Source organism: Octodon degus, unplaced genomic scaffold (assembly GCF_000260255.1).
Source record: "Octodon degus isolate 3935 unplaced genomic scaffold, OctDeg1.0 scaffold00195, whole genome shotgun sequence".
Classification (NCBI taxonomy): domain Eukaryota; kingdom Metazoa; phylum Chordata; class Mammalia; order Rodentia; family Octodontidae; genus Octodon; species Octodon degus.
In genome coordinates this window covers 1,291,856-1,309,596 of record NW_004524771.1, presented here as the reverse complement: position 1 = coordinate 1,309,596, position 17,741 = coordinate 1,291,856, and the positions used below count along the sequence as shown (strand labels likewise).

The following is a 17,741-nucleotide window of genomic DNA, read 5'->3' as shown; positions in this document are numbered from 1 at the left end:
AAAAAAGAAAAAATAGTTTCCAAAATGTTTTTCCAGCAAACAATTATTTTTGCTGTTATTTTGAACATAATTAAAAGATCATTTTGTGTCTGGAGTTGGGAATTGCTACACTTCATTAATGTGCAAATTTAATTATTTCTCTATAATTCAACAAAAGGAGGATCCACATGGAGGAATAGAAGCTTTCAAGCACATTCACTTACCTTCTTAAGCTTCTGATACCTCTCTTCTGGAGTGTCAAAACCATTTGTCAGGGCACTGACTGAAGGTCCATCACTGATTCCTAGATTTTAAGATACAAATTTTTAACTTAATGCTAGTGTCATGTCAATCTCTCAACACTACTAAAATTTCAAATTCTTATGAAGACTAAATAAAAGCGCTTCTTGCCTCACTTCTTGAAAATTAGCATAAATTTGAGGCTTGAGTTGTAGTTCAGCGGTAGAGGGCCTGCCACCATCCACAATGCCCAGGCCAGGCCTGAGATTTGATATTTCCTAGGAAAATGGGGGAGAACCTACAGGATGGTGCAGTGGCTTTTTGTAATCACTCAAAGCTCTAAAAGGTTCACGGTTACTGCCCTAGAAACTGCAGGGAGGAAGGATTACACCAAATACATCTGTTGAGGTAGGTAACTTCTCATACTGTGTAAATGAACATATTCATTTAACATGCAAAATCCGGCCCCTGGCCAGTCACAAAAGGTCAAATACTATGTGATTCCAATTATGGGATCTAAATATAGTACAGGCAAATAGACAAATTCATGGAGACAAACAGTGCTTGGCAGCGGCTGGAGAAAGAGTGTACATATCATTTGGGAATATAAATTTTATGTTACGTAAATTTGTCACTCACACACACACTCCAATTCTGACCCTAACCCTCCAGCTTTCTACCATGTACAAGTAAATTGTTTTAAGCAGCACCAAAACAATAATCTGTCCCCAACCTCACTGCCTGACAAAACCAGTGCATGTCTTTCATGCTTTTTTAAACCGTTTAAGAGGAAATGCTGAGACGTCTGCAACAGAAGGCCACAGAGAGCAAGCAAGAAGCAGCCAGGGGGCGTAAAATTAGGGAATCAGGCGATGGGAGGGAGCAGGTAGCTGAAGGAGACTGAGCTATGCATTGCAAGCTGCTAGCCCGGAGCTTGCACCGGAGGGATACCTGAAAACTCCCCATCGATGGCGAAGAAGTCGGCCTCCTCTATGGCCTGGTACACTTTATGAAGGTTACTCTTAAAATCTGCGGAGAAACCGAGAAGGTCAGAAACCGAGACCTGGCTTCCTTCCCATGGGCTCCTAAGGTGAGAGGGAAGGAGGGCCAAAGACCGCCTGCGGTCGCTGGCTAAGGGAGACACCTCGCAAGGGTGTGCAAGGTCTTAAGAGGGTCAAGTCCCGAGGGTGCACGGGCCAGGTCAGGTGGCTACGCCGGAAGGAACAGGGCCCGGTGGCTGGAAGAGAGCAAGGGCCCGGGCAGGGCACGGCTGAAGGGGTGTGCAGCGCACAGGGGCTGACTTGGCCCCGAGCCCCACCAAACTCGCTGCCGCGGTCCGGGCCTAGCAGGCTGGATGAGTGTGGTCGTGGGGATGCGGGGGGGTGCGCCGCAGACACGCACTGTTCCTAATTATCTCCATTCTCCAGAGTGGCCGGAACCCCGGCCCCGCCTAGGCTCGCCTCAGCCGTTCTACTCGTAGTGTCCCGCAGCTACCGCGTTGGCCTCGGAAGGGGCTGAGGCAAAGGCACAGGCGGGCTGCAACAGAACACACCGCCGGGGCGACTTCCGGAAACAGCGCGCGCCCGCTGCGCCTGCGTCAGCGCCTGCGTCAACGTCAGGGGCGGGGCCAAGGCTGAACTCTCTCACCCCTTCCTAGACCTGATGCGGGGAGGCCTTCGCTTGGAAGCGTACCCAGTCTTGACGTCTAGTTGATCAACTATTTAACGGACTACTTGTACAGCGTGTGCCACTCTAATAGAGGTAGCGATACCCTGATGAAAAGGAAAGCATAGTCCCAGCCCCACTAGCGCTTAAATTTGGGATAGGCAGAATAAAGACTGGGACCAGTTTTACCATCTGGTAATTGTATGAAGAAAAAGAACAAGGTGCTATAATAGAGAATATTTGGGTTGGAGGGTTACTTAGGTGATCAGAGAAAGCAAAGGGATATATGATATAATCATGATGCACAGACCAGCTTAAGAATAAAGGACAAACTCCTGGGCCCTTCACCTCTTATTCACCAAAAGTATTTGTCTTTTCTCTTAAACAGGGGTCTTAAAAGTATTTTTTGCTAAAATTGTAACTCTTCGCGTAGACTACAAATGCCCACTAGGTAACTCAATAAAACTTAACCTTGATTTTATAAAACCCTGGATCAAACCCTCAGCAGAATACAGGCAGGCATGTTAGTCACTTAGGATTAAGTTCACCAACTCCCAGTCTACCTGGGCCTTGGCCTGCTAGTCTACCTGGGCCACAGGGCTGCATCTGTAGTTACAATCAAACCCCATCCCTCCTATTGCCACCTGAGCCCCACCTCCTGTCAGATCAGCTAGGAGAGTGATGATTTTAGACACCTAGTGCCTAAACTAACCCCAAGACCACTTACCACAAAGCGCTAACACTGCAGTTAAACCTGAATACTGACGTTTTAGTTTTTTAAAAAACTCATACAATAAAAACACAACAGAGCTTTCAGTGATACAAACAGCTTTTTTAATTGAAAGGTAAAAATTTGCATTGCTTTGCACAATTAATGTGATCTTTGCAGCATACTGATAACTTGTCAAACTGTGGCTCAGGTGACGTGGTTCTTGTGCTGACAGAGATGCCTCTGCATGCCCACTGTGACATATGTGCATTACGTTCGCCACTACTGAGCTAGGGCATTACATTCTCATAGGAGCAAGAACCCTCCTGTGAACTACACATTAGTGATCCAGGTTGCACATGCTTTTGAATCATGGAATAGTATCATCCATAGAACAATTGTCTTATATGAAACGGGTCCCTTGCTCCAAAAAAGTTGGGGACCACTGATTTAGGGAGTGTCTATCCAAATTTTTATAGTGTTAAATTTACTTAGCCCATCTGATTACTCTTCTGATGGCACTAGAAGGAGAGATTTATAGAGATACCCAGCTGTACCCAGAATCTTCACTGCCCTAAACGTATAGTCATTTTAGACTCCAGCAGAAGCTCACGAGTAGACTTGCCCCACTAGTCAGAAGGGTTCAACCTGAGCTAAGGAACCAGAAGTGGAAAGGAAACCCTGACCCACCTCAGCTAATCCTTTAAAATTGGTCTCCTGCTTTTGTGGGTGGGCCAGCCTGCACCTCCTCATTGGACCGAGCCCCCTCTAGGTACTACCCTAGCCAGTGTCCTTTCTTTATCTTACCTTTCAGTTGAAGATTTTTTCCCCCTGCATATTTGTGCTTCAGTTTTAAATTGCATTATCACTTAAGTAAGGACCCATATCTACAAAACTCATTCTTGGGAATACTGTGGTGTCACAGAGGAGAGAGGAGGGAAAGAGTTCTCTACCAAGGAGATCTTATCCAAATGGAGTTGTACATTGGTTTGAGATGAATGTTTTTCATCAGAAAAGTCTAACATTGAGCTGAGAAGCAGTAGATATTCAATAAAATGTACTATGTGGATGAATTCAGCTTGGTCTTTCACAAAAGCCAATTAAGAAGTTGGTTATAAGAACTGTTTTCAAAGGTTACCTCAGGAATGTATTCAGTCTTCTTAAACTTCAGCTTCCAGGGGTTGTTTTGAGGATCATTGGTGTTAAGTTATGTGAAGCGTACTGTAAACCCATGTAAGTGTTAATGGAAGCAGAGTTTCAGTTTAGGAAGATGACTAGTACTGATAGTTGGCTGACTGTGAATGTACTTGATGTCACTAAACTGTAAAATCCAGAAAGATGGTTAAAATAAGAAATTCCATGTTATGTTGAGTCTACAAAAGAAAAAAAAATTTTACTGCCAGGCATGTTGGCACAGATGGGCTATGCATGTTGGCACCTAGCTCAGGCAGGATGATAGCAACCTCAAGCCCAGACTGGCCCATTTAATGACTGCAACCCTCTATCAAAATTTAAAATTTCATCTTTTAATTAAGTTTCTGGGGTGCGCTGAGCTGGCAACAGAGTCCGGGCATGGTGGTGCACGCCTGTAATCCCAGCCCTGGGGAGGCTGAAAACAGGAGGATCACTATGAGTCTGAGCTGTGTAGTAAGACCCTGTAACAAATACATAAGTGGGGAAAAAAAGAAATTTAAAAGAGGTTGGGGATGTTGCTTAGCGCCAACGCGGTGGGTTCAGTTCCCAGTACCCCAAATAAGCAGGGCCGGGGAGATGGCTCAGTGGAATAAGGGGTTCCCTGGCAAGTGCAAGGACCTGAGTTCAATCCCCAGTTCCACAAAACAACAACAACAACAACAACAACAACAACAACAAACACATTGCAGAGCCCAGTACCCCAAATAAAACCAACACTAGCAGTGTTTTGAGACAGGGTCTTTGCTACGTAGCCCCTCTTTCTCACGGTGACCCTCCAGCCTCAGCCTCTCAAGAGCTGGGATTAGAGAAGTGTGTCACCTCCCCTAAACTAACATCAACTGTTTACTGCATACCTATTGCCATATTATCTTCCAGAAAATGAGCTCACACCAGTTTCGGTAGCAGATTACCAATCTTTACCAGTTTGATAGGTGAAGAAAAGTCATCTCAAATTAGCAATTGGACAATCGAGAGGATTTTTTTTTTTTTTGTATTTTAGGGAAGGATCTACAGGGTCTTCTGGGTCTCATTATTAGCTCGGACTCGTAGTGATTCTGTTTTCAGCCTCCCAAGTGCTGGGATTACAGGCGCGCGCCACTACGCCCCAGGAGAGGATTTAAAACACGTAATCAACCTGAGTTCTCCACAGACCTAAACACAGAGGGAAAGAGGGGAAAGGCCGTGGTGATAAGGTCCTTCTGATTTCAAATCTTTTCGATACTGTAAAATTCAACTTTAGCCACTGTCCTGTGATTTCCTGCATAAAATGTACGAAGAAAAACTGTCGAGTACACAGTGCGACCTTGTAATCTTTTAATTCCTGGGCAAGGCTGTTTCCTCTGGATACAGAAACAGCCGCCTCGAAGGAGGAGGCTCCAACAGTCACCCGCCTTCGCCGCAGGCGGCGACTCCGGAGCGCCGGGCTCCTCGGCGAGGAGGCAAGGGCGGGGCCCGCGGTGGTGCGCATGCGCCCTCGTCCTCCGGCGGGAGTGGCCGCTCTAGGCAGCGCGGAGGTCGCAGAGCGGAGGGCTTTGGGGCGTGAGCGCGGCCTTTCCTCTATGGTCGCGGGCTGGGGGCGAGCGCCGCGCCGCCTCCTAGGTTACCTCCGGAAGTGAAGTCGTCGCCTCGCCTTCTTCTTCCGCGGGGGCTCGTGCGGGGGGCTATGGCCGGGATGGAAAGAATGGTGAGCTCTGGCGCGTTGGGGCATTGCTGGCTAGGGGGCAGCTTGGTTTCGGGGCATGGTGTGGAAGATGGCAGGGGTTCGCTCGGCTGAGCCGCTCCGGCGGAGTTGGAGGGGGCACGCGGGTTTTTCCTCGCACGGGCCGGGCTTCTGGGCAGCTTCGCCCTGGCGGCTGGATGCAGACCCCAGCTTGGCGACTTCTCCATCCCTTCCTGACCACTGCCGGTCTACACGGCCGGCCCCTCGTCCTCAGGGCTGGAGCCGCTGGCTCCCGGGGCTCCTGGAGTTAGGGTGGAGAAGCGTCGCTTTTACCGACCTTTGAGGGGACAGAGGGACTCCTGCCCGCCAGGAGCGCTGGCCACAGCCTGTGACAGCCCCACTAGAATTCATCGGGGCTCTGGTAGGTACCAGGTTTTGATCACGGTCTGTTGGAGGCAGAGTGATTGTTTCTTTCGTTAAAAATGGGGTAATAACGGAAGCACAGAAAGGGAAGATGAAACTCCACAGTCACCGAGGCTGTGCTAGAATGCCAGCCTCATTGCTCAGAACTCGACGTGTGCAAAAAGGAGTTTTGTTGCACTGAAAACTGTGGGAATGGCTTAGGTCATGTCTAACTGGGAATCTTTGGTGGGGCAGGAACCCCCCCTTGTAGAAAAGAAAGTGATATCCCGGAGGCTGTCATGCCCTCAGCTGTCGCCGTTGGGTCCTCCCCGCCAAAGCCCATTCGTCGGTTCTTTGGGTGACCCTAACGTCACGCCCAGAGAGGCCAATACGAGGAGTTTTGCTCTCATCTTCGGGCACACCCCAGAGCCGGTGCAGGCTGCACGTACCAATAGGATTTTGTTCTTGTCATTGCTGTATTGTAAATAGCCTGGCTGTATCCTGATATGTGTTTATCTCTGGATATTTCCGTCAACTGATTGAAATTTGTGTTTCCCCTCAGCGTTGATGTTTTCCCACTAGTGTTTACACCAGCACTAACTACATAGCATGACATAGCAGGAAATTCCACGTAGCAGGAAGTACATAGCAGGAAATTGTATAATTAAAACAATCAACCATACTAAGTGTTTGTGGATAATTTGTCTTCTAACCCTCTAGGTTAAGACTTTGAAGTTGATGTTCTTATCCTGGGCTACTAATGGGAAATATGAGGACTAAAGAGAATGAATGGTGACCTGGTTTGGAATCCAGATTAGTCTCACTTCTAGACTATACTGTCTCAACTGTACCAGGAAACTATGGTCCAGGAGATGAGAGAACATACACAAATAAACGTTACACTAATGCACAGAGGCAGAAAAGATTAAATTTGGTTGGGGGAGTTAGTATTTAAAGACATGATAGAAGTCTTGTCAGTGGATACCTTTATTCAGAGATGGTATGGAGTTGTGTTACAGATGGGGGGCAACAATGCAAATATGGAAAAATGCTCAAAGTGCAGAAATTAGTAAGTGGGACCACTGTAGTATATGAACAGAAAACAATAGAGGAAAATCATGGTAATGGTATTAGCTAATGATTTTATGGTTCTTAATGTGTAAGAGGCACAATTCTGAGTACTACACATAGAGTAATTATTTTAATCCTTATTAGGCTGGTAACTATTAATGTTCTTATTGTACAGATGAGGCAACTGAGACAGAAAAGGTGACTTGCCTCAAGCCATACAGCTAACAGTTGCACTGGGATTTTCAACTCCTTCTGGCTCTAGAGTTTGTGCAATAATTTAAAAAATTATTTTGATTGAGAATGAGGGTATAGCTCAGTAGTGAAGTATGTGCTTAGCGTACAGAAAGCCCTAGATTCAGTTCCCAGCACTAAAATGAAAGTTATGTGGATTGTTATAGTAGAGAATGTTTTTGAGCAAAGGGGGGAACATTGAGGGGAATTTTGTTTTGAAAGGATAATTTAGGCACTAAAGACAAGAAGGACTGATAAGAAGAGAATATGAAGTGCTACTTAAACTTCCTTTTGTTTGTACCATGTCTGAGATATATATGTGTGTGTAACAGCTCATATACGTGTAAATAGCAGCTCTCAAATTCCAGACTTCCCTGCACATAATAATGTCCTGAAGGGTTTGTTTAAAACATATAGTCAGCTAGGTGTGGCGATGCATCCCTGTAATTACAGCACCTGGGAGGTTAAGAAAGGGTATCATGAGTTTGAGGGTAGTTTGTGCTATATAGTGAGAACCTGTCTCAAAAAAAAAAAAAAAAAAAAAAAGTAACCCCTCCATATCCTGAGATTCCATATGTGCCAATTCAGACAACCATGGACCAGAAGTTTTTTAATTCTTTATTTTGTTTTATTTTTTAATGTATTTAGTATAGGGTCTCTCATTACACAGATCGAACTCATAGTGATCCTTCTGTTTTCAGCCTCACAAGTGCTGGGATTATAGGCATAGTCTACCATATATAGTCTCATTCACCTCTCATTGTGCCCCGGGGCAGGGCCAGCACAGCAAGCCAGAGATCAAACCCCAGTCCCTGTGTCTACCTAAGTAGTAGCTTTAGTCTGCTGAGCTATCTGGCAGGCCCATGGACCTAAAGTGTTTTTTTTCTTTCTTTTTTTTTTTTTTAAAATGTGTTTAGTACAGGGTCTATAGGGTCTCAGTACGTAGATAAGACTCATAGTGATTCATTCTCCTGTTTTCTGACTCCTAAGTGCTAGGAATACAGGCACATGCCACTATATCCGGTCTCAATCTCTGTCAGTGCGCCCCAGGGGTAGGGCTGGCAGGGAGCGCTTGGGATTGAACCCCAGCTGCTGCACTCTGCCTAAGCAAGCAGTTTAATACGCTGAGCTGGCTGGCTGGCCCAGACCAAAACTTTGGAGGAAAATAGAATTCCAGAAAGTTCCAAAAAGCAAAACTTGAATAGCAACTGTTTACCTGGCACTTACATTGTAGTAAGTATTTTAAGTAATCTAGAAATTATTTAAGGGACATAGGAGGATATGCAGAGGTACATGAAAATACTATGTCATTTTAAATATAGGGCTCAGATGTCCCCAGATTTTGATATTTGTGGGGTGTCCTGGAACCAATCTCTCATGGATACCAAGAGGCAACTGCATTTCTCAGCCTTGCTCTTGGACATGCTGATTCAGGGTCACCAGGTAATTCTGACAAAGATGTTTTAAAAGCTATTGTGAGAAGGAGTCAAATGTTGAGTTGATTTTTATCTGGAAGTCTAAAGCCCTGCTTCGTGCCAGTCACCCTCAGGAATGAAGATGGAATTCAGTGGCTTGGTTCCTGGTCACAACAAACTCAGGTTTTGACTAGAAGGTCAAAGATGTGGCTGAACCAAAAGTATGTAAAAAGTGTAAGAGTGACTCGAACCTGAAATGGTTACTAAGTAATACTGAATCATAACTGTTTTTTTTTTTTTTTGTTATCCTGGGGTTGAAATGTTGAAATCCAGGGCCTTGGGCATAGTAGGTACTTATTCCCCCATGCCGAAAATGGACTATGTTAAAGCTGTTGGTTAAGCTATTGGTTACTTGGTAGCCTTTGTAGTACAGTTTTCTGATTTGTTGCTCATTTATAGAGTTTCATACAGGATAGGTCCTTGAATATCTGCCACATAATACATGCAAGAGGACAGGCACAGAGAGAACCTGGTTACCCTCCTTAGTTTGCCCTCATCTTGCCCAATGTCATGCAAGGGAATAAATCACTGGGCTTCAAAGTATGGGCACCAAGTCAATATCCAAAGGAGCTAGCTACCTTTGTCCTAGTAATTTCTGACCCTGTCCCCCCCGCAAAAAAAAAAAAAATTCTGGAATAGGAAAAATAAAAGGTCTTATAGACTGCTTCTCTTGTGTTACTATAAGAGCCAATTTTGGGCCGGGCGTGGTGATGCATGCCTGTAATCCCAGCACTCTGGAGGCTGAAGCAAGAGGATCATTTCGAGTTCTAGACCAGCCTAGGTTACAAAAGTGAGTTCAAGGCCAGCCTGAGCACCATAGCAAGATCGTCTCAAAAAGGCAAAAATGCCCAAAAGACTGCCAATTTTATTGCCAGCAGGAAGTACACTAATACTCTTTTCTCACTGCCGTTTTTGACTTGTTTCACTTACATTTGGGCACATTTGCTTTTGTTTCAGTCACTGGAAATGAATGGACATGCTTGGACATTTAATAACGTGGGAAGTGTTTATAGTAGTATCCCTATGAATAAGCCTGATGGGCCAGAAATCGTAGCTCCCCGCACATCCCTTAGCCTGTTTTTGCTGTGAATGTTTGCATAGATCAATGTGCTCACCCTGATAGCTACTAGCTGGAGTTCGTATTCCAAAACAGTGTTGTCTGGTCCTAGATTGTTTTTTTCCAACTGTGCAGTAGCAGCTCTCTTACAGGGCCTGGATAATAAGAGAGTATATCAGTGTTTCAACTAATGAATGTTAATAATTTCTTCATTGGGTTAATGATATCTTTATGAAGTCAGGCTTTAGATTATTATTTAAAACCTGCCTCTGCCCTTTACCAATTAGGCTTCTGTTGTCTGAAAAGTAGAAATGATTATTAACGTATATCATAGGTTTATTGGCACTTTCAAACGATAAGCACTCAATAAATATTAGCAATTGTTGTTCCTGTTGTCAGATATGTATAATGAAAGGAAATAGCCTGATTAGAGGCCCAAAGAAGCCAAAATATTTTTCTTCCTCTTTTTTTTCTCCTATGGTGCTGGGTATTGAACCCAAAGCTCTGGCCATCTGAGCATGTACTCTTCTATTCAACCACATCCCAAGTCCCAGTCTTTTTTTTTTTTTAATTTTTGTACTGAACATCCTTGCAAAGAAATGATGGAGATCATATTGTTCAAGCTGAACCCAATAAGCCCTTAAAAGGATTATTCCTAAAATAATAGGAATGTATTATAGTTACAACAAATGTATGTTTAATTAAGACCAGAACTATAATATGTTGCTGGAGCAAGCAGTTTGAAGATTATAATTTCTAGCTGGGTATGATGATGCATGCCTATAATCCTAGTACTTAGGAGGCTGAGGCAGGAGGAGCAATGTGAGTTTGAGGCCAGCCTAACCACAAAGGGAGTTCAAGGCCAACCTGACCTGCATAGTAAAACCCTACCTCAAAAAGTCAACAACAGGGCTGGTGAGATGGCCCAGTGGTCTAAAGCACCTACTTAGAACAAGCTAAGCTAAGCAAAGCACAGGGACCACGGTTCAATCCCCCAACACCACATGCCAGCCAGCCCCGCCCCCTGGTGGGCTGAACTGGCCACACACAAAATAATAAAATAAAAATTTAAAAAAAAAGTCAACAACAACAAAATTATGGTTTCTAAAGAGTTAATAATCATAATACAATGAGACTTTTATGCTAAGATATAAAAAAATCTTAAAACTCAAAATCAATGCATTCTCTTTCAGTAAGATCAGTGGAAATTATTGCATTGATTTTTCTCAACAGGAATGACTTTCTTATACGGGTGACTAAAGAAGCAAACAGGTCACTGCAGTGCTCTCCCCTCCTGATGGCTGCCCTGCAGATTAAGCTATGGATAAGCTCTCTACTAAGCCAGACAAACAATTTTCATTCCAAAGGAGGCCATATCCACCTTCTTTACTTCCATAGATAGCATCACTCAGAGACTGTCCCTGTTTCCTTTCATGATTTTCAGGTAACTGTACTGTCAGTTGGGTATGTCTTTGGGAAGACTTGAAGAGGCCATGTGGATAGACATATTGGAGGTGCCTAAGTCATCAGAAGCTGTACTGAGTATTTTATTTGGGGGAGAAGTTCTGGGAATCAAACTCAGGCAGGCACTGTGCTGCTGGCCTATTACTGGCCCCTCTGTGATGCGAATCACATTGCCTGGAGCCTTTTGTAGACGCAGTCTGCAGAGCAAGGTTCTCTGGGCTCCCACTCCAAAACAAGAGGAGCAGTTAATGGAGCCGGAGACCTCATACAGGCACCAGCTTTCCCAGCAACCTAAGCATCAAAGTGGATCAAAACAGGAAAACTTATAAACTGGCAGACCTTGGGAAATTGGCAAGTGTAAGGCTAGCTTGGTGGACTCTAAAGGTATCAGTGTCGACAGGGCATGAAAACTCAGCCAGGCAATTGACAGAACTGTGGAGCAGGTGAGAGGAGTGAATCACAATGGTGGCCCTGGCTGAAGGGACAGCTACTGCTGACTTGACTCTGATTTCTCAACATGTAGGACAGGACCTTAGTGTGACCTGTTTTCTGATTGTTTTCTCAAGGGAAATCAGAAAACTAGATTTTTGTGTGAAATCAGATTTTTTAAAATGTTGGGACCAAATTCAATTAAAAAAAAAAGTAAATCTGGCAGATTAGTGCACAACACTTTGGGAGGCTGAGGCAGGAGGATAACAAGTTGCAGCCCACTCTGGGCAATTTCTCAAGACCATGGCTCCAGATATAAAAAGCTGGGCATGGTGGTACATGCCTGTAATCCAAAACTTGGGACACTAAGGCAGGAAGATCACTGTGAGTTCAAGGTCAGCATGGACTACATGGTGAGTCTAGGCCAGCTTGGACTACACATCAAGATCCTGTCTCAAAAATAAAACTGGGGCTGTGGCTCGGTGGGATCAACAAAGGTGAGGGGAGAGGAGCCGAGCTCACCAGCATACATCTGTAGTCTCAACCACCTGGGAAGCAGCAGAGGATCATTGAGCTCAGGAGTTCAAGAGCATCCTGGGCAGCATGGGGAGACTTCATCTCACAGGAAACAAAACAAAACACCCTGTGAAGGAAAGCCTGCCTTCAGGCCAGATGTTATCGCAGCTGAGTGGTGGCTGCTGATGGTGATGCTGTCCAGGACATGAAAGATGAATACTACACAGTGCCCACACTGCGGGTGACTGGGTCCATTCTAATTACTTCATGCAAAAGAATTTAGTATGGAAGGAATCTTTTGTCCCAATGGGTACTCAGTAGTTCTTAACCTCATTAGGGTCATGATCCCAACTGAAAGCCTAGTGACAGCTCCCTCCAGGGAACACACAGCTTACAGCTTGCGTGCACATGGGGAGCTGGAGTTCATACCTAAAGACCTCTCCCGGCTTCACTGCAGACACAACCTTTCAGTCAGAAACCCAGCTCTTCCGAGTGATCCAGTCCCTGTGGGAACACCTGAGGTTTTGCTACACTCTGCAATCCTACAGTGCTCAACCTGTGATATATATTTTTTTTAATTTTAAATTTTATATTTTTTTGTGGTACCATGGATTGAACTCAGGCCCTTGTACTTGCCAGGCAAGCGTATTCTACTGAGCTATCTCCCTGGCCCCTCAATCTGTGATTTTAAACTTGTTTCTATTTGTTGTTTTCTCAACTTTCCTAAAGTCATATTCTTCCCATTAGTTTTGCACTAGGTAATTAGCAGTACTGTTTCATAGACAGAAGTGTGTCATGTGAAGGGGCTGCAGGAGTGGGAATAGAGTGATTCTCCTAATCTTGCCTATGTCTCCCTAGTGTTCTCCTAGTGTTGTTCAGCTTCCTGTCCTAGTGTCCTCCAAGACTGCTGAGAAAAAGGGAAGTCTAGAGATAAGGTAACGGAGAGAGGCTTTTTAACACATGCTTCCGTGTGTGGAACTCAAGGGACAGCCAGTGAGCTGCTTCACGGCTTCAGCCTGCTGCCAAGCTAGCCATATTTGCGCAGAACAACTGTAAATGTCATCGGACCTGAGGACGGTGGCCTTCTCCTCAGGGAGGCCTTTAAGCATTGCCAGGGCAGCAGGGTGTGTTCACCCTGGTCAGAATACCGACGCCTGAACTAGATTCTATCATTGAGAGACATTTTGCTCTTCTGAAAGTACTGCTTTCTTTAGTGTAAATAACCCCAGTACACAAGAGAGAGAACAGAAAAGGTGAACTGAATTTGGCAAAGGGTGTGTTTTCTTTTCAGTGTTAGCTTTCTGTTTTTGAATTTAGGGGAAAATGAAACTTAACACCTATACGGTAATCAAAGTCCACACAGTTTTTAATTTGTTAAAGGCAGTTATAAAACAGTGAGTGGCCACGTCGGCCTTGCATAATAAATTATAAAGTAAACACTTTCATGCTAGTGTGTGATTTGCATTATATGAGAGAATCATTATAAATAAAGAATAAAATAGAAGAGATATAATAGGAAGTAGGGAGGTAGAACTTTCTCAAATGGGAAGGAGATCAAGATGGGCAAGGAAGGAAAGGCAGTAAAAAAGTAAGGTATGTACATGTTCCACCTCTACACAGGAAATGGAAATATATGTACTGTAAACATGCACTGATGAAAAAATAAAAAGTAAATATGTGATAATTAAAAAATATCCTGCTTTAAGCATATCTTGAATGAGTAATGTAATAAATACCTTAGTTTTTCCAAATAGATTCATACAATTACTAAAAAAAATTCATCTGGAAAGATAGTTGTATGAAGTTATTAGACAAGCAGAGTGTGCTTAAAAGTCTAGTTTAAAAGTCTAATTTGTGAGGAGCTTAGTGACATCGTTTCTGTTGGCTGAAATGCATGCATGTGGCCTCATTCCTATTCCTAGCAGTGCAGTTTGGTGTCTCCAGCTATTCACCCAACATTTCTGCTTGGGAGCCTTGTCATTACTTTAAACTCCGATTTTCTCACATTCAAATCATATTTGTAAGACTGACACTGATTACTTAGACCCAGTAGCTATCAGAAGTACAGTTTTTCTTCTGTTTCTAAGCCCTAACCAGTATGTATATATGTGTGTGTGTATGTATCTATATGTGTATAATTTTAATTAACGCATTTGGTACAGGGTCTCACTATGCAGCTCAGACTGGTAGTGATCCTCCTGTTTATAGCTTCCCCAGCACTGGGATCACAGGTGTGCACCACCGTGTCCCGTCTCAGGGGCCAACTCAGCACGACCAGGGGCAGGGCCAGAGCAGCATGTGGTGTTGGGGATTGAACCTGGTTCCTGCACTTGCCGGTGCTTAGTCCTCTGAGCTATCTCTCTGTCCCTAACCAGCATTTTTGATCATTCTCTCAAGTCTCTAAAGCCCATAGATGATTTTCTTAACATCTTCAAAATTTATCCCTTTCTTTCTTTCTTTTTTTTTTTTTTTTTTTTTTGGTGGTATCAGGGATCAAATTCAGGACATTGCACTCACCAGGCAAGCATTTATTCCACTGATTTTGTGTGTGTGTGTGTGTGTGTGTGTGTGTGTGTGTGTGTGGTACTAGGGATGAAACCCAGGGCCATACACCTGCTAGTCAGGTCCTCTACACTGATCTGCACCTCTAGCCCTTACATTTTCATTTTCTAAAATAAAGCAATACCTAATTTCTTACTTGCCCATAATTCTGTCTACCTACTTACCTACCTACCCATGCTCACATCTATCTGCTTACCTCTCACTAGTTTGCCAGGTGAGACCTTGAGTCAGACTGAATCTTAGCTGTGTCATTTAGCTGTTTTCAGGGAAAATATTCTGGCCAAGTCAAGCCCAATCTTACGCAGCCCTCACTCTCAGTTGTGCCCACGGTCTCTCTTTCTTTGGACACTGAATCCAGACAGGACAGACTTTGCTCAAGGACCTGGCCCAGTACCCACCTTGTAGGAGATGCTCATTAAATATCAGTGTCTTAGCTGGACATGTGATCCTAGCACTTCCGAGCCTGAGGCAAGAGGATCTCCACAAGTTCAAGGCCAATGTGGGCTACATAATGAGGCCTGTTTTTTGTTTTGGTTTGGTTTTTTAAAAGGTGACATTAGCATATTTATGTAGATCCAAATTACCAAAGGAGGTACCATATATGCATGCTTGCGTTAATTTGGGGAAAGGGATTGTACTGAGTCATGGGGGTGGGTTGGCTTGGCTCTAGAAAACAAAGCTGTGCTCATTTCTGATGGGTCTGCATCTGCACAACAGCCCTCTGGATCATTGTGGTTGTGAGCCAGCATGGCGTGGGGATCCTAAACCAAAGATGCGCTGCTCCAAGACTGACTTCTGTCTTTTTCCCCTGCTTAACCTCAACTTTCTTTTTTGTTTTCTCTCATGCCAAGCCTTCCCCAATCAGGGCCTGTTACCACAAAAACAACACCGTACTGCCCTTACAAACTACACCCCCAGCCTAGCCTGATAATTTTTTGTCTGTCTGCTGCCACAGCCTCCTCCCGGTCTTTTTCCTCCTCCTCCTCCAGTTCTTGCATTCTTCAGCAGTACCCCTACGCCAAGCAATAAGAATTTTCCTTACCTCTCCAGCTTCTCATTTGCACTGTAAAGGAAGGAACCTTACAGTTTCTTGGAATTGTTCCAGTTAAAGCCCCTGAAACCAAATGTTTATGAAATACTAATGATCTGTTATTGTGTATTATGTTGGGCAGAAAGGTTGGTTTTTTAAAAATCATACCTGCAAGGGACTTAGGAAATTTAATTAAGAATATTGAAGCCAGAGAAACTACATTATATTACACTTTGAAAGAAAAGGATGTAGAATTCTTTTCTCACACTCAAATCCATTAAACTAGCCAATATACTGTACTTGGCTTCATGATTTTTTTTTAATTTTGGGGGGTGCTGTACTGGGGATTGAACCATGAACCTTCACAATGAGTTGTGTCTTTTAAATTGTAAGACGAGGTCTCACTAAATTGCTCAGGCTGGACCTGCCTGAACTTTTGATTCTCTTGCCTCAGCCTCCCAGAGTGCTGAGATTACATGTTGCCTTGCCACAGCCACCTTTTGTTTCATCTTATTTTGAAAGGTGTTCTAGATGGACCCAAAAGGAATTCAGTGTTTAATTTATGGAATGTAGATTCTTAGGAATCTGTTGTATTACACTTAAAAATTAGAGCTTTAGGGCTGAGGCTATAGCTCAGGGATAGAGTGCTTGTTTACTGTGTGCAGGGCCCTGGATTTAATCCTTAGTGCTAAAAAAAGCAAAAGTACGTGAAAATAAAGTAAAGATTAGCTTTGGCCTAGGAGAATAGCTCAGTAATGAGTGTTGGCCTGTCACCATTGAGCCTCAGCACTGTAATAAAAATAAGGCTTAGAGTTTTTATATAGTTGTATTAATCTCCAACAATTTATCCTGGTTTTATTGCTTTCCCTCCTAGATTCCATGATGCTTTGTAGCAGTTTCCTCAATCTGAAATTTTCCATGTCTGTGGATCCCAAAATTTGCTGAGATGGAGGATCCTCAAAAAAATGACCCAAACATTGTGGATCCAAAAAAAGATGACCCTCTTGAAAACACTTGCCCTCAGATTTCTGTCAGTGAATTCTCGTGCCACTGCTGTTATGACATTCTGGTTAACCCCACCACCCTGAACTGTGGGCACAGCTTCTGCCGGCACTGCCTTGCTTTGTGGTGGGTGTCATCGAAGAAAACGGAGTGTCCAGAATGCAGAGAAAAATGGGAAGGCTTCCCCAAAGTCAACATTCTCCTCAGGTAAGGTGGGGGTCAGATCCGAAGCCCAGACAGCTTGGAAGGTATGGTTTCTCTTAATGGGGTAGCAGGTTTGTAAAGGTACCAGGCTTGGGGCTGGCCTTTTGAGTAGTCATTCTGGACCTGCTAGAATACGAGTTGAGAAGTTTAGGGCCTAAAAAACCAGACTCCCTTGCCACAGGTAACCATAATTTGTCGATCAGTTATTCCAGAGGAAGGAGTGGAATTTTAAGTTCTGATCATCAGAGTATAACTTGTAAGTCTATGTCACATAATACTTGATATTGATTTGTATTTACTGAGAAGTACTGTAAAGTTTAATAGAGTGGTGAAACTATACAATTATAACTAGTGTGGATTTTCATAATGTGGCAATAAATTCTATCAGTTAATCCATTAATGATGTTTTTCATGGCTAGCCAGTGGTTACGACCTTTCTGACAGGTGCTTTCATGCACTCCTAATATCCTACGAGGCCTTCGAGACTCATAGCCTTCTCTTTTTCCTGACTCTAGCAGTGTGTCCAGCCTTCTTGATATCAGTGGAGTACCAGAACTTTCCATGAATCCATTAACTCAATGTTCTGTTGTTCACAGGAAAAGTATTTATACTTCATTCCTATCTGTTAGCCTTGCTTTTCCCAACTGGCAGATCTTAAATGGAAGGAGGATTCTCTGATTTCATATACTTGAAAATAGAAAGAGCCCTTCAGAATAACTTGAAGATCAATCTTTTCTCACCAATAAACTTTGTTTCTTCTTATTTTTCTTTTCTTTTCTTTTTTTTTTTTTTTTTGTCAGAACCGGGGATTGAACTCAGGCCCTCACGCTTGCCAGGGAAGCACTTATTCT

The 17,741-nt window shown here is 43.8% G+C and overlaps 2 protein-coding genes across 5 annotated transcripts in view; one reads left to right on the top strand and one right to left on the bottom strand.

The window, feature by feature from the left end:
- Window positions 1-1,783, bottom strand: part of Parn (poly(A)-specific ribonuclease) — a 191,726-nt gene extending 189,943 nt beyond the window's left edge. Inside the window, exons 1-3 of the mRNA XM_023704414.1 lie at window positions 1,621-1,783; window positions 1,171-1,248; window positions 204-283 (exon numbers count right to left, since the gene is read on the bottom strand). Coding sequence (XP_023560182.1) covers window positions 204-283; window positions 1,171-1,248; window positions 1,621-1,639 — 177 coding nt within the window. The 5' untranslated portion in view covers window positions 1,640-1,783. The remainder of the gene's footprint in view (window positions 1-203; window positions 284-1,170; window positions 1,249-1,620) is intronic.
- A 3,484-nt stretch (window positions 1,784-5,267) lies between these two features.
- Bfar (bifunctional apoptosis regulator) overlaps window positions 5,268-17,741 on the top strand; it is a 22,765-nt gene continuing 10,291 nt past the window's right edge. The window contains exons 1-3 of one of the 4 annotated variants that reach the window (XM_023704389.1): window positions 5,268-5,471; window positions 10,917-11,127; window positions 16,559-16,893. In XM_023704389.1, coding sequence (XP_023560157.1) covers window positions 16,631-16,893 — 263 coding nt within the window. In that variant the 5' untranslated portion in view covers window positions 5,268-5,471; window positions 10,917-11,127; window positions 16,559-16,630. Of the gene's footprint in view, window positions 5,472-10,916; window positions 11,128-12,710; window positions 12,732-16,558; window positions 16,894-17,741 lie in introns of those variants that run through there. The other 3 variants (XM_023704390.1, XM_023704388.1, XM_023704391.1) reach the window with 3 other exon arrangements.